Raw genomic sequence first — 14814 nt, forward strand, 5'->3', positions numbered from 1 at the left:
CAAACAAAAATAGGCTTCTAATATTCTTAAATTCAGAGGCATATTTAATTGCCGTGGTAATGTGACAGCCACAATCAAACCCTATGGGTGCTTTGGCTGAGCAGTGATGATTGTTCAGCTCGTCATTGTTGTTTGAATTTATGCAAGCTGTAATTTCTTATGATTCTGTGCTGCTAATTTATTTACAAATGACTGTCCATTAGGGGGTTGTAAAAGTGTTTGTGTTCTATACAAGAAAATAGCAATTTTAAAAAGAGAGGCATACAGCTGATGATTTTTTTTTTTCTCTGCCCATCACTCATTTATACACACAACAAACATGCAACAACGACAGGTCTACACACATCTGCGCGCGCGCACACACACACACACACACACACACACACACACACACACACACACACACACACACACACACACACTTGATCCTTAGGAAAGAGTGATACAGTGTAGGGTAACTCAACTCCTATATTAAAAATGTAATTGTGTGTAGGATTTTCATATGAAAAAGATGTTGCTTAATTACGTATGAGCAGTTGCACTTACACACGGATACGTTTTGATACTTTCACAGTATTTATATAGCACCTCCACCTAGTGTGGGAAGCTTGTTGAGTTGCCTATTTATACATCCAGCAGTTACGGAGCAATATTCACGTTTCATTTTTCTGTTCACCTGATGAACTTTAAGTCCAAAATTCACTCTCATTTTGGCTCTCTTTTTGGTCTCAGCCAGTTCCTTAGGGAAATATCTGGCTCTTTAGCTGCTAAATGCTCCACTATGTTCACCAGCTAGTCGCTACCTTTGTCTGACTGCCGTTTGGTGCTGGGTTTATCACTGAAAACAGCTGCCCAGTGCATCTCGAAAAGATGCTAATGGGAGTAGTGAGAGTGAACCAAAGGGCTAATGAGGCTGATGGAGATGTGGAAATGGATTAATTTTCCAGTTATTCAGTCATAAAGCCAAAGTACTGAACTCATTAAAATGTTCACCTGATTGTGTATTGAGCAAGGTGGTGGACCAACAGACAGACCACCTGATATAAAGCCCTGCTGCTCCATTTTCATTTCAGGCAAGAACGTTTTTTTTTAAAGGAACATATCATTTCCACAAAAAAAGAAGCTTTTACAAAGTGGCATGTGGCAGTTAGAAACAGCAGGTTACATGCAGAGATAATGGCATAAATTGACTGACTTCGTTTGTTTGTTTGTTTGGAGTGTCAAACCTGATTGCCCAAGTGCCATGCATGTCTAAAATACCCCCCATTTCACTTCAGTCAGAAATACTGTACTGCTTTTGAATTACTGAGTCCATGACTGAACTAAAGTTATGCAGTTGTATTTGCCAGTTCAGGTCCGGTTCTCCCTGGTTCTCCCGAAGGGCTCCAAGAAGCATGCTTACAGTCACGCTCCAGGCCATGGTCACGCTCCAGGTTAAAACCTCGCAGAGTATCTGAGGACAGCACATCAATACTCCCCAAGCAGCAGGACCAACAGCAGCTGGACACACAAATGTACTGTTCCTAACCTGTGTGTCGCAACAGCATGATCCTCATTCACACTGAATGCTACAATACAAATGGGCTTTTTTTTTAAAATTTATTCTAGGCAGGACAGCTCATCAGCATGCTAAGCACGCTCACATGAACTCACAGCAAGATACATTCTTGCAGTAACTTCATTTGAGAGAAATATTGAAGATAAATGAAGTATGTTGCAGACAACAGCATGTATTTATATTCGGGTGATAGATAGTAGCATGTCCGCATCCTCGTGCTTACACCAAAAAGAAGAGTCTCTTTTGTAGAAATTACCTGATATTGAAAATCATCAGTTGAAAATCAGCTGATCCAAACAAACATCACGTTTGACATTTCAAACAACAATCTCCTCATTTCAGTTCCTGCTAGCTGCCAGCAGCTGCTGACCGCTTGTGCTGCCTTTTTCCGCAGATCAGTGTTCACCCATGATGAGAAATAAATCTCAATAAGTCTTTTGTGGCACCTTCCCCTCTGACTCATCCTTAAAGGAGTGATAGAATGCAAAACCGAGTTTACCTTGTCATAATTGAATAACGACCTAAGTGACCTCAAGTCCCATTGACACCATTTTACTATGCAAATCTCACAATTTGAAACTGCTGCCTAAAACGGGCGAATCCCAACGAAGCTAACAGTTGACGTCAACTCGGTGGCTGTACCTTAATTGGCTCTGGTCTGTACCTTTGTCACGCCCCAAAATGTAAATAGGCCTACAGACCAGTGGTCTGTAGGCCTATTTACATTTTGTACGGCGGGCCGCAGCAGTGGGCATCATTAGACTCACACACTGTCTGTTAACGTTACAGACAGACTTCCAAACGTGCAGCCCGACCGCAGGTAGCGGCCGCGTGCGTGCCCGACCGCGGGGCAGCCCGCCGCACGTTTGGAAGTCAAAAACCGGGTGGTGTGTGTGTGTGTGTGTGTGTGTGTGTGTCTGTCTGTGTGTGTGCGTGTGTGTGTGTGTGTGTGTGTGTGTGTGTGTGTATGAGTGAGTGTGTGTGCGTTAACAGACAGTGTGTGAGTCTAATGATGGGAAGCCTAAAGGGAAAGGTGGCGCTGAGAATGTCAGACTCAAAAGGAAGAAAAGGGATGGTGTTGCTGGGCTGTGTGTTGTTTTTTGACGTACAGTGATTTGAACTTTTATTTGCCAAATAAGGTGACCAGCTGTGCAATTGGAAGGAGCTGGTACAGAATTCAAAGGTGTCCTCTCTGCTGATTTCTTTTTAGGCTCAAAGCAAAACACATCTTAAGGATGAGTCAGAGGGGAAGGTGCCACAAAAGACTTATTGAGATTTATTTCTCATCATTGGCAAACACTAATCTGCAGAAAAAGGCAGCACAAGCGGTCAGCGGCTACTGGCGGCTAGCGTGCAGGAACTGAAATGAGGAGCTTGTTGTTTGAAATGTCAAACGTGATGTTTGTTTGGATCAGCTGATTTTCAACTGATGTGGAACACATTATTTGTGTGCCCTGCCTGAAGTAATCCAAGTTTCACTCACAACCTATTCTTGTCAACCGAATCCTGACACGCAGCAACAAACCCAGCAAAAAAAATTGTGGAAATCTTTTAAGACATTAAGTTAATATTAAGTGCACAAAAACGGCAATAACAAACGCCAAACGGAGATCAAGTACAACTGAATTGGCAGGTTATTTCTGAGTAACACGTCAACATCCTTTCCGTTTCTGGAGAAGTCATTTGAATGATTTAATAGCTGTCATTAAAATGTCAATAAAAGTGGCTGAAATTGATGTCCCTAAGGAGCCCCCGTGTACATCTACAAAGCCCTACACGCAGAGAGAACAGCTGATGGCGGTGGTGTTTAGTAGTACATTGATTCCTCTAAAGCGTTTATTCTGTGTTAATAGGACTGTCTCAGGAACACTCTGGCTCTATCATCCATCTCTTGTTCCCCCCCCCCCTCCCTGCACAGTGGTTATTTCTCCACCTAATGACCTTTCTCTACATCCTGCTTTTTGTAACACTTAACGAATGCTCAGCAGCTCTTTCTACTCATTTGGTCTGAAATACATTTATGCATTTTTCTATCGTCACCCTTTTGACCGTATTATTACCACGTGTGCAGTTGTTCCAAGAGCTGCAGATCTCTACAGACATCAGAACTGACATCAGGCAAACAATTTATTCTGCTTTTATACACAATACCAATACTGTATTAATTTTGTGTTAAATGCCATAGATAAACTAAGTACTTTTCTCTTTTGAAATAGAGATAGATGTTTGATCGCTCTAATGGAAAGAAACAGATTCTATCTTAATCATTTTTGTCATAATTATTCTGTATACATGTTTTGTAAAATCATCAGGAGGATTCGCCTCTTCCTCACTCTGCAGGCTTCCCAGGTATTCATCCATCCGCTTGACATCAACCCATCTGGACTACTGTAACTCCCCCCTCGATGGAGCCCCTGTGTCTGAAGGTAATCCGGAACACTTCAACCTCCCAAAGTTCTTCAACACCACTCCTCTTCTCCTTTCACTATACTAGCTTCCTGTTGCTGCTTGCATCCAGTTCAAGATGCTGGGACTGGCCTACAGGGCAGTGAAAAGGAATACTCCTTCCTACCTCCAAGCCATGGTCGAACCCTACACTCCAGCCTGACCACTGCCCCCCCTCTACCTCTGGACGTTTGGCTGTCCCGTCACTCAGAACACCTTGCGGGCGCTCATCTCGGCCATGGCTCTTCTCTGTTCTGGCCCCAATGGTTGAATGAACTCCTTACTGAAGTCTGGACATCACAGCCAATGCCTATTTTACTCAAATGAATGTAAAATAAATGCAAAGCAATAGGAAAACTCTTATTGCCCTTAACGCAAGTGCTGGCCTCAGGTCAGGACTTGATCCCAGGGCACTGCACTGTGGCTGGCTGCTGCTACTAAACAGGATGAGTGAAAGAATTATTTTTATACAAGGATCAATAAAATGTTTAAATCCCATCTCACACACCAGCTTCTGTCTGTGTGCGTCTTTTCCCCACGCCTGCTTTATTTATATCAGTCCCTGTGTCCATCCATCCGTTAAATCAATACGCATATTGCAGATGCTTCTAGTCAAGATTATAGTATGAATATTCTTCACACATTTGTCATGATGTTAAGATTTTGGTAGACACTCTCACACACAGCAGCTGTGGTCGGGTTTCAAGAAGGTATAGGTTGTAATTTATCATTAAGTGGAGTCCATAAACCATTTACCTTATATCAGAATGCGACGGGGGATATTTATCACAGATGCACACACGTGTGCACAAAAAAAAACCACACACACACACACACACACACACACACACACTCGTCTGCTGAAAAGGCATTCTATTAAAAAAAGGAAAGGTGCAGAGCTAGCCAGATCCCCAGCTATGAAGTCAGAGAGCAAATAAATTATGGAAATAGACTCAGACAAACCCGCATCCTCATTCCCTCTCAAACACACACACATATTTGATTTACTCTGTGGGTGCTTTGAGTATGCTTTTTATGTAGGCGAGTTTTGTAGTAACAGTGGCAGTGGCACAACTTAAATTAACTTTTTATTTTTTTGCGTGTGCATTTACTAAACTTAAACAGAAAAATATAGAAGTATACATGAGCAACGTATGTTTCATTATCAAATTACAAATGTGCCCATATTATGAAAAAATCTCTTTTTCTGGGATTTGGGGTGTTATGTTGTGTCTCTGGTGCTTCCACATACATACAAACTTTGAAAAAAATCCATCCATGCTGTTTAGAGTGAGATACAGTTTCTGAATGTGTCCTGCCTTCAGTCTCTGGGTGAGCTGTTCAAAATCGGCATGGCTTGTGACGTCACAAGCCGAAACGAGCAGGCTAACCGCAACCATTAGCTCGTAGCGTTAGCATGCTAACGCTAGCATGCTAACGCTAGCATGCTACCTCGTTCTCAATAGCAAAGCACTGCTACAACACACACAAGTTCACCATAATCTACAAAAGAACTACTTACATGTGCGTCCTCATTTAGAAGTCTCCCAGCTAATCCTGCCTTGTAACTGACCGAAGTTGTAGAAACAGCCTTTCTTTTACTGTCTATGGAGCTAGCTAGCTGACATGATCTACATCTGAGCTACTGCACATGTATGAGTGCAATCAAAGATAGTACAGAAGAAGAAGCGAGGTCTCACTCTGTAGCTAAAACAGAGACCAGGTGAAAAGAGGATCTGCAGCAGTGAGAGAGAGCACTGCAGTACAACAAAAATATGGTGTTTTTTGAAAATTAAACCATGTAAACCTATTCTGGTACAACCTTAAAATACAATTATGAACCTGAAAATGAGCATAATATGGCTGCTTTAAGGGCATTTTAAGTGATCAACTGTCTAAACATTTCAAACGGATTGGATGAAAAATGTATATATAATGATGTTTTGTATCACTGTGAGTGAGTGTGAGTGTGTGTGTGTGTGTGTGTGTGTGTGTGTGTGTGTGTGTGTGTGCATGTACCCGCTATCTGTAAAGAGGAACTCGAGGTGAGTCATGTAGACCTCCCACAGAGGAACACTGTAGCGCTTAGCCAGAGACAGGGCGATTCGGTACACGTCGTCCTCCAGTGTCCTAAACAGACACACATGTAGAGGAAAATAACAGATATCAGATATGTATCAGATTTCGTCGCATTAAAGCAATGGAGCCATCACTCCCATATGTGAAACGAAAAAATGCAGACCAAATAAAGCAAAACCCATTGTACTGTATGTAGGATTATTTCAGCTGAAGAAACATGGTATTGACGGACTTACTCTGTGAGGCCAAGGATGGTCTCCTTCTTGTAGTCGGGGTCAGAGCTGAAGCGCTGGACGTCCACTCCGCGGCCCAGCCCCTGTAACACCTGGGCCTGGGTAAAGTCCGTCAGTCGCTCGTTGTACACATGCAGCTGGCTGATCAACTTCTGCAGCTCCTCCGGCCAATCCGAATACGCAGACACATGCTGCGTGACCGATCGAATCAGCTCCTTTGGGTCAGCCTATGAAAACGGGAATAAATCTCATGTTTACACACAAACTGCTGCTGAATGTGTTATTTCATGCTGAAAGCCTCACAGGGTAAATGGATATGAAGTAGACATTGTGCTGAAAGCCACATCTTGTAATCCTGAGAATCACTATCATACAAACTCCTCTGAATAAAAGCAAATAAAAACTGGACTTGCAGATCCCTGCCCCTTTGCTGTAGGGGAGTGAACATATTGGCTTCAAAAACTTAAGTATTTAGAATTCCTGCCAGCTTTATATTTGCCAATTTATATATTTGTTACAGCAATTTTGATAAAATTAAAAAAATATGTAAATAGAATAAAAAAAAAAACAAGAACAAGGTTGAATTTATTGTATTTGCTGTATGATGGAGGTGGCCCAGACCTGCGCATTAAGCGTTAAGGAGGATAGATGAATATTGTATCATTAGTTAAGTTTCCATCCAAATGTGGAGTTGAGCACCCTAAGATAAACAGCTGGTGGCGCTTATTCTCCAGTTAGGTGCAATTATTACCATTGCAGAAGAAGAAGGGCAAAACCAGATGATGTAATTAAAAAAGCGCCAGTCAAACCTAAAACGATGGAAAATCATGTAGGAACATGATGGAAATATGCTATTTATGTTTATTTTATGTCATCTGTCCACACACAAATCTGCTGTTTCCATCTGCTGCTGTTCTTCATTTCTTCAGCAGAAGCTTGAGTGAGATTTAAGTCATATGCTTCATCATGGTTTATTCTTTAAGCCTGTTTCCATTGTATTTTGTCAAATTAGATTTTTATCAATATACCAACTGTTCTACCTCTGCCTAGTGTAAAAAGAAAAAGGGTTATGTTTACCGGGTACCATATGTTACGCTTTGCATACAATCTAATTTAAAATCAACTTTTTACTCTTATTTGCTTTCAAATGCAGTTCATACCCATAAAGTGATACAGGAAGTACACTAAACTTAAAGCCATAAGCAAACTCCCCTTACTGTAAGCTTCATCATTAAACTATGTGACACACTGAGCTTCAAACATCCTGCACTGCATGGTATCTAAAACTTCACAGGTCTTTTGCTGCTTTGCCGTGACAAACTAATGAGGCTATTTTTAAAAATGGCTGAAATTTTCAAAAATCGACAGAAAAAGGTAGACCAACTATCTTGGTACTTTCTTCAAGTAATTTTGCTTCCAGGAAGAAATTGACTGCGTCACCCGAGTTAAATCAGGCAATTCAATATGTGCCAAAGTATGGGTAAATGTACCAGGAACCATAATTGCTACCATGATTCAGGCCTATGGGGAACTCGACGGTGGATACACATTTATGATTGAAAATGTCATGCGCAGGGAGCGGTAGGTGAATGTTGTAGCTCTCTCATCACCCCTGTTCTAATTAAATGAGCTCCTGAATTTGGTTTTGGCATCTTATATGCTGTCGCCCTGCAGGATGAGATGTTTTATTTGTTGATCTTATTTGCATAAGGTAATTATGGCTGCTGGAAATGTGTGAGCTTGAAAACAGAGGGGTGTGGGTGTGTGTGTGTGTGTGTGTGTGTGTGTGTGTGTGTGTGTGTGTGTGTGTGTGTGTGTGTGTGTGTGTGTCTTTCTGCTCTCAGTACACATGTCTTTAGATGTGGCTTTAGCAGCAGTCATGGTGGCAGATTCACAGTTCAAAAGAAGGGCAGGAGGGAGTGTGAGGAGAAGTAGAAAGTGGAGAATATTAAAAGTGTAGAAAGTCAGAGGGGGAGAAGAAATGAGATGAGAGGAAAAGGAGGATGGTATTTTTTTCTGAATGCTGGCATCATTTTGGACACCATTTTCATAAGAATGACACACAAAGGAGAGCATAGGGAGAGAGAACAAAGTCTGCTGGAACTGTGATGGACAGGCCGATATTTGAAGAAGTCTTTCGTGACGAAATTCTGTTTGCATTCTCTCTCACTCTGTCTGTCATTCATCTACAATACTTTGTCCTTTTGGCTATTTGGATTATATTGTCCCTTCTCTCTCCAAACACTAGTTTTTCCTCGCATCTATCAAATCCTTCATCCCTCCTCTCTCATTACTCAATAGGAATCTCCCAAATCCTTTTTCTCTCTAATAAGTATTCTTTGCAATCCCATTTAGTCTTCAAATTAAGCAAAGACAATACTAAATCCCTCATTGTCTCTTCATCTTATATAATTACTTGCTTATTTGATTTATCTTAAAAAGCTACTTATAGTCTTTCTTCGAAGGGAAGGATGTATAAACTGTATGTTAAGTATAATTGCATAAGGTAGCGTGTGATGTTGCACAGCTGGGAGGAAGCCAAGCTCCCTCCAACTCCCCCTTTAGCTATTCCACCGCTGCCACAGGGCTCTTTTCTCTATGCTCCCCTCCTTCCTGTGATGCTGCTTAAGAGGGAACAGTATAAAAATAAAAAGTCTATGTCTCGGTCTCAAATCTTTTCAACTACGCTTGCTCTCTCATTTTCACTCTTAATTTCCCCATGTTATTATATTTCGGTCACAACCCTGAATCCATCAAAAATCCATTTGCCTTTCCCCTAAGATCTGTTTAAATATGTGAAATCAAATCTTATTATAGTAACCCCTTGAGTTAGTCAATTTTATTATTGTGATCAACTAAATTTTAGCATTACATAACACAGTGTTGTTTTCCCTTTTACCACCCACTGTTTCGCCTGTGGATGCTAGCACTGTGCAAATCTTTCAAAGACTGCTAATACTATCAAACGATACATGAATACAAACATGTTATATATGTATCAACAGATTAGACTCGTAATTTCAGTCATTGCAGTGATTTTCAAAAAGCACAGAAATAACAGACAGAACTGTGACCATTGTAGTGGGCTAACTTTCACATAAACTTCAGTATAAACCGACTTGCGGCAAGTCCCAGATTCACTGTGGTGAGGTTTTGCGACAAACGAGCAGTGCAGAGTAGTACTGTACGAAGCACGGAGAGCTGTCTTTTGTGCACTGTGTCTATTTCCTTGCTTGTAGAGAGGAATTCAGGATTGCTTCATATTTCTATTGGTAAGTCTTTAAATTCTATTTAATAAAAGAGCATGTAAAATAGAGTTCTTAAACTAGTGAGTGTGACACACTTTACGTCCCCACTGATGGAAGTTTTCACTACAGCAACTTGCAACAATCGTCATTTTATCTTAAAAATAACCACGGCAAACGGTTAAATGTCCGTTCTACTCTCATTCTATTTCTATGATATTATATGAACTCCCAAGCACGGTGCAGGAGGAGAGGGAGAGGCCGGCCCCAGGCTATTGGCAGTCACTGTCACTAGGATTACTCTGAGCAGCATGCATGGGAATGTATTACAATATAATATATTTGAATTATTTATTTAGAATATATTATCAAGATGAAAATCGGCCATTTCCAGTCACCGGTCCAATCGATCGGTGCATCTTTAGTCTGTACAAAATGTCATGGCAACAGATGTCCAGTAGTTGCTGGGTTATTTTAGTCTGGACCAAAGTGGACCAACAGACAGGCCAAACAGCACTGATCGAGAGCTTTGCTGCTACTGTGGCAAAAATACATTGTCTCCCTATCTTTCCATCAGTCTGACAGTCCAGCGATGTAATAATTCCTTGTCTATATTCATATTCATTGGAAGAATGTTAATAAAAAACAACCCATTTATTTTCATTTAGACAAACGATCTTTAAAAGGGGTTTGGGGTGTTAACGGGTTAAAGTCTGTTACATTTTCAGTGTAATATTATTCTGTGTGTGTGTGAGATCATCACATCATCAATGCCAATGTGTGTGTGTGTGTGTGTGTGTGTGTGTGTGATCATCACATCATCAATGCCACACACACACACAAAACCTAGTTTTTAACACATTGTCTCTCTCTGTGTCTCTTTGTGTGGTAGGAACACATAGAGGTTATAGAGAAACAGACATGCTCTCCCTCTCTACAGTGTAAGCTAGTAATGATCTTAATGAGTTATGTTTATGCCATGCCTAACACTTAGCTATACAGTCAGTGGCCTCATTAGCACTCATTCTGCAAATGGTGTATACACAGTATGTGCACATAATTAGGAGGAATGCACGGGGGAGAGAAACCAGGCACCGATTTTAAAGGAATAATCACTCCATAAACAGACTCGCCTGCACTGTAGGTCATAATACACCATGAAGGGGACCGATCAAAAGAGAGATACAAGCCTGCCAAAAAGACTGCAAAGACACGAGCAAAAGGAGTAACTTAGCGTCAACCCGGTGCATCTAATCAAAGGTTTAGAGACTATGTAGTCTCAAACCTTCCCAGTCAACTGCAACAGTGCATTAAGAGTGCACATTTATCTAATAGGGCCCTACTCTGCTCTACAGAGCTCCCATGGGTAAAATATAAACTGCTAATGATTGCGGTACAAGGGTGCAATTTGTAAAAGTGCACAATTTGTACAAAAAAAGGAAAGTGAATTCATTGAGTTTGCAGTGCTTTTCTATGATGTGGAAGTCTTTCAGTCTAACTCATTCTTCCAGGCACATCTGATGTCAGCTCCTGCAGCTGGCAGCTTGAATCCTGTTGTGACCATGAATTGAAAAGAAAAAAACATTTGTGATAACCGTAGGCAATGGGAAATGTCACTAGATGTAAGCAAAGTGCCGCTTTTTATAAAGTGATCTTGATGCTATTAGGGAAACCCTTTCATCATAATTTCTGTATGGTGAGTGCTTTAGTAGACTTTGTGCTTTATATTTTCTGTCTGAAAATCTTAACACTCTGTCCACACTGTTTAGATTTCCTTCAGGTAGAATCAAGTAAACACATTTACATACTTAATAAAGGTGAACACATTATTTCCAATTCACTGACTCCACTGAAAAATATAAGCTGAAAGTATCTGACAAGAATGTGTGGGGTTTTACTAAAATAAAAAGGGAAACGTCGTAATAAGATGTTCGAAGACCTATGCAGTTTTTCCTGCATAATGTACTTTACTGTCATGCTCTGTGTGTCTATAGCACAATTGTGTATGCTCTGAATGTGTTTCAGTGTGCACCAAGAGAGTGAGTGATCAATACTCTGAGAGAATGGTGACTGTAGGCGAAGATAAATGATTGAGTGACAAATCTCAATTCACAGCTACAATTATGCTAAGCACGAGGAATCTCTCACACACACACACACACACACACACACGCACACACGCACACACGCACACACACACACACACACACACACACACACAACCGGTAAACAGAACTTAACACTTAAATAAACATGGGCTATTGTGCAATATCGTGTAAACACCACCAGCAGAACAATTACGGTATAGAGCACCTCTATTTTGCAGCCGAGCACTTTAGTCGGTATAATGAAAACTTCCAGTGCGAGCAAGTGGAAATCAGCTCATTATGCCTTGGGGAATAATGGAAACCCAGCATCCGTGTCATTGAGCCTGGTGCTGCTCCGTCATGCCTGGGAGCCGTAATCGGATGGGAAAGTAACAGTTAAAGACCCTGAAAGTCAATAGTGGGCAACAGAATCTTCAAGAGGCAAAAAGTAGTCCGCTGTAACCAGTAATACAAGACAACTTAACAAGACTTAAAGGATAATATTTTAGTTTACTTGATCAAAAAAAAAAGCTACACAATTAAATAATAAACATGGGCAAACAAGCATCGCTGCAACACCTTAGTACTAAGGACTTAAGTATTATTATTAATGTAATACTGCAAGAGATGAGAGATATTACAGTGACTCTGGGACCACTTGGCTTATTTTCTCACAGTCTGACTAAATATGCTAAATGTGACTGTGAATCAGCCTCACGTTAACCACCAAATTAGGTAAATGGTCTGGGTATATATTTGGGAATATATTTAAATAGAATTTAACTCAGTGACGATTATGTTATTTCCAATTGGAATGATGGCCAAAGAATTCAAAAATAAGACCAAAGCTTAAAAATAAGCTTTAAGTAGTTTCTACGTTTCTTTCTGTGGGGCATGATCTCCGTGTGTTTTTGTGGGTTTCCCTCCATAGTCTAAACATATGTATGTTTGGTACTCTACTGTATGTTAGTCCTGCGACTGGCCTCAGAACTGGAATTGGTCCCTAGTCTGCGCTGTGGCTGCCCACTGCTGCTGAAGAGTTACAGAACATTAGGAGGGTCAAACACAGAATGCAAACTTCCCCACAGAGATCAACAAAGTATAATTTAACGATGTGCTACATGGTGCATTTTAAACATCAATATATTGTTGTTAATAGTAGTTAAAGCAACACTAGAGAACTTTTCCCGCTTCGGTCCCCCTACAGGTTGGAAGTGGAATTGTCCATTACATTACATTGTCCGGTTCATTCGAACTACAGATCTGCTACCCGATCTGGCAAACTTGCATAATGTAATGTAATGGACAATTCCGCTTCCAACCTGTAGGGGGACCGAAGCGGGAAAAGTTCTCTAGCGTTGCTTTAATAGTAGAACTGCAGTAAACAAAAGGCACCATGATAAAGACGACTGTGGCTTCTGTCTCACACAGTTCCATAGAACTGTCAGTACATTTCCTATTAGCCCAAAAATAATTCTGTTCTTATGTTTCACAACCACAGTAAACAACATGGTCAAGAGTAAATTTAATTTCAATAACTGTTTCTTTCAGCTTAAGTTTCAATCTTTTCTTTGCAGGCAGCGTCAGCTCCAGAAACCTTTATATCTACAGAATAGTGAGAAAAGAGGCTGTTGATTGAGGCTTTAAAAACACATCAAACACCTCGAGTAAACCCCCCTGAGACTTATGTTCCTATTTGCAACTCAATGACTTCAGTGTCTTGAGTGTTTGGTGTGTTATTGATTGGATATGAAATTATGCGATGGTGAGAAGAGAACTGAAAGAGTGTGAGAGTTATTGAGACACAGTGTTACTGCTCTTCAAGTGGAGAGTGGGAAACCATTGGAGACAGCTTGACACACCACAACACACACACATAGTATATAAATATATATAAATACACCACTTGCTGTCGCACAACAACAGATCTAACACTCCAACGCACACAAACATGTTAGCCTACACATGCTTGTTGATGTAACATGTTTTTCTCTCTCCCCCCAACCTCATTTGCAATCCAAAGCAAGCATGTGCATGTCATTTTGATACACACACCCTGTCAGACATATCTGAAATTAAATATCACACGCAGTACAATGTGTGCCTTTAAAAGATAAGCGAAAGCGAGAGAGCTAAAGAAAGCACAAGAGAAATGTATGCACAGTCAAGATAGCATTGTGGACGGAGAGGCCCGAGATTTGACAAGGCCTGGGGAGAATCTCAACAGTGTAGGATGGAGCAATGATAAAAAGCAACAAAAAGTGTGGACAAAAAGAAGCAGCGTGGAGACGTATAAAAACAGAACTGTCATGCCAACAAAGCAATTCATTAAACTAACAGATTTTTAAAAAGAATAAGGAAATGGGAAGAAAAAATAAGGAGCACACACTGGGGGAGAGAAGGAAAAAAAATCCAGGGGTAAAGTTTTTTTAAAGACGATGAATGTAGAGAAAGAAACAAGGATAAAAGGGTTGAAAGGTTTTCTTCCCCCTTGCTTCTATCAGTGTTAGAGTAAAAGTTGCCACTACCTCATCAATAAGAGCTGAGTGAAGGCAAGACCTGGAACACAACGATAACAAGCACACACTCCGGTGGAGCACACTAAAGAGGAAAAAAAAACTCAAAGGAAATGACAGATAAAGAAGAAGTAAGCTAAAAAAGAATGTACAACTGTCAAAGTGTAGAGCAGAGGAGAAAAAGCTGTATATATTTTAAGTTAATAGACTTGAACTTCACTTTAGGCAAGAGGTTGTGGAGTGATTACTGCCATTAGGTTGCAGTGAAGGGAAGTGTGTGTGTGTGTGTGTGTGTGTGTGTGTGTGTGTGTGTGTGTGTGTGTGTGTGTGTGTGTGTGTGTGTGTGTGTGTGTGTGTGTGTGTGTGAACGTGAATGTAGTGTTGAGTATAACTTGTTGATGTGGGAGTAGGAGTGTGTGTTTTTGTGCACAGTGCTGACCTTGAATGTCAACTGGGATACACTTATCCACTTCTTATGATGGCCTCTTTCCTTTTTCTGTTCTTTTATTTCAACATTTCTCTTCATTCCTTCCACCTAGGCTAAAACCCATGAGAGCCACAGTCCACTCAAGGAAAAGGTCAGAACCATTTCTTCACCGCTCACCCCCCGACACCCCTGCCGCCACTCTCCTCTTCTTCCCCCTACCACTT

At 40.8% G+C, this 14814-nt stretch overlaps 1 protein-coding gene across 2 annotated transcripts in view; it reads right to left on the reverse strand.

Moving 5' to 3' along the window:
* The window catches only part of nbas (NBAS subunit of NRZ tethering complex), a 157978-nt gene that overhangs the window by 58378 nt on the left and 84786 nt on the right, over positions 1-14814 (reverse strand). For both annotated transcript variants that reach the window (XM_031321691.2, XM_031321689.2), the window contains 2 exons: positions 6319-6542; positions 6023-6133 (listed from right to left, as the gene is read on the reverse strand). In XM_031321691.2, coding sequence (XP_031177551.1) covers positions 6023-6133; positions 6319-6542 — 335 coding nt within the window. The remainder of the gene's footprint in view (positions 1-6022; positions 6134-6318; positions 6543-14814) is intronic.

Source organism: Sander lucioperca, chromosome 19, assembly GCF_008315115.2.
Source record: "Sander lucioperca isolate FBNREF2018 chromosome 19, SLUC_FBN_1.2, whole genome shotgun sequence".
NCBI classification, from domain to species: Eukaryota; Metazoa; Chordata; class Actinopteri; order Perciformes; family Percidae; genus Sander; species Sander lucioperca.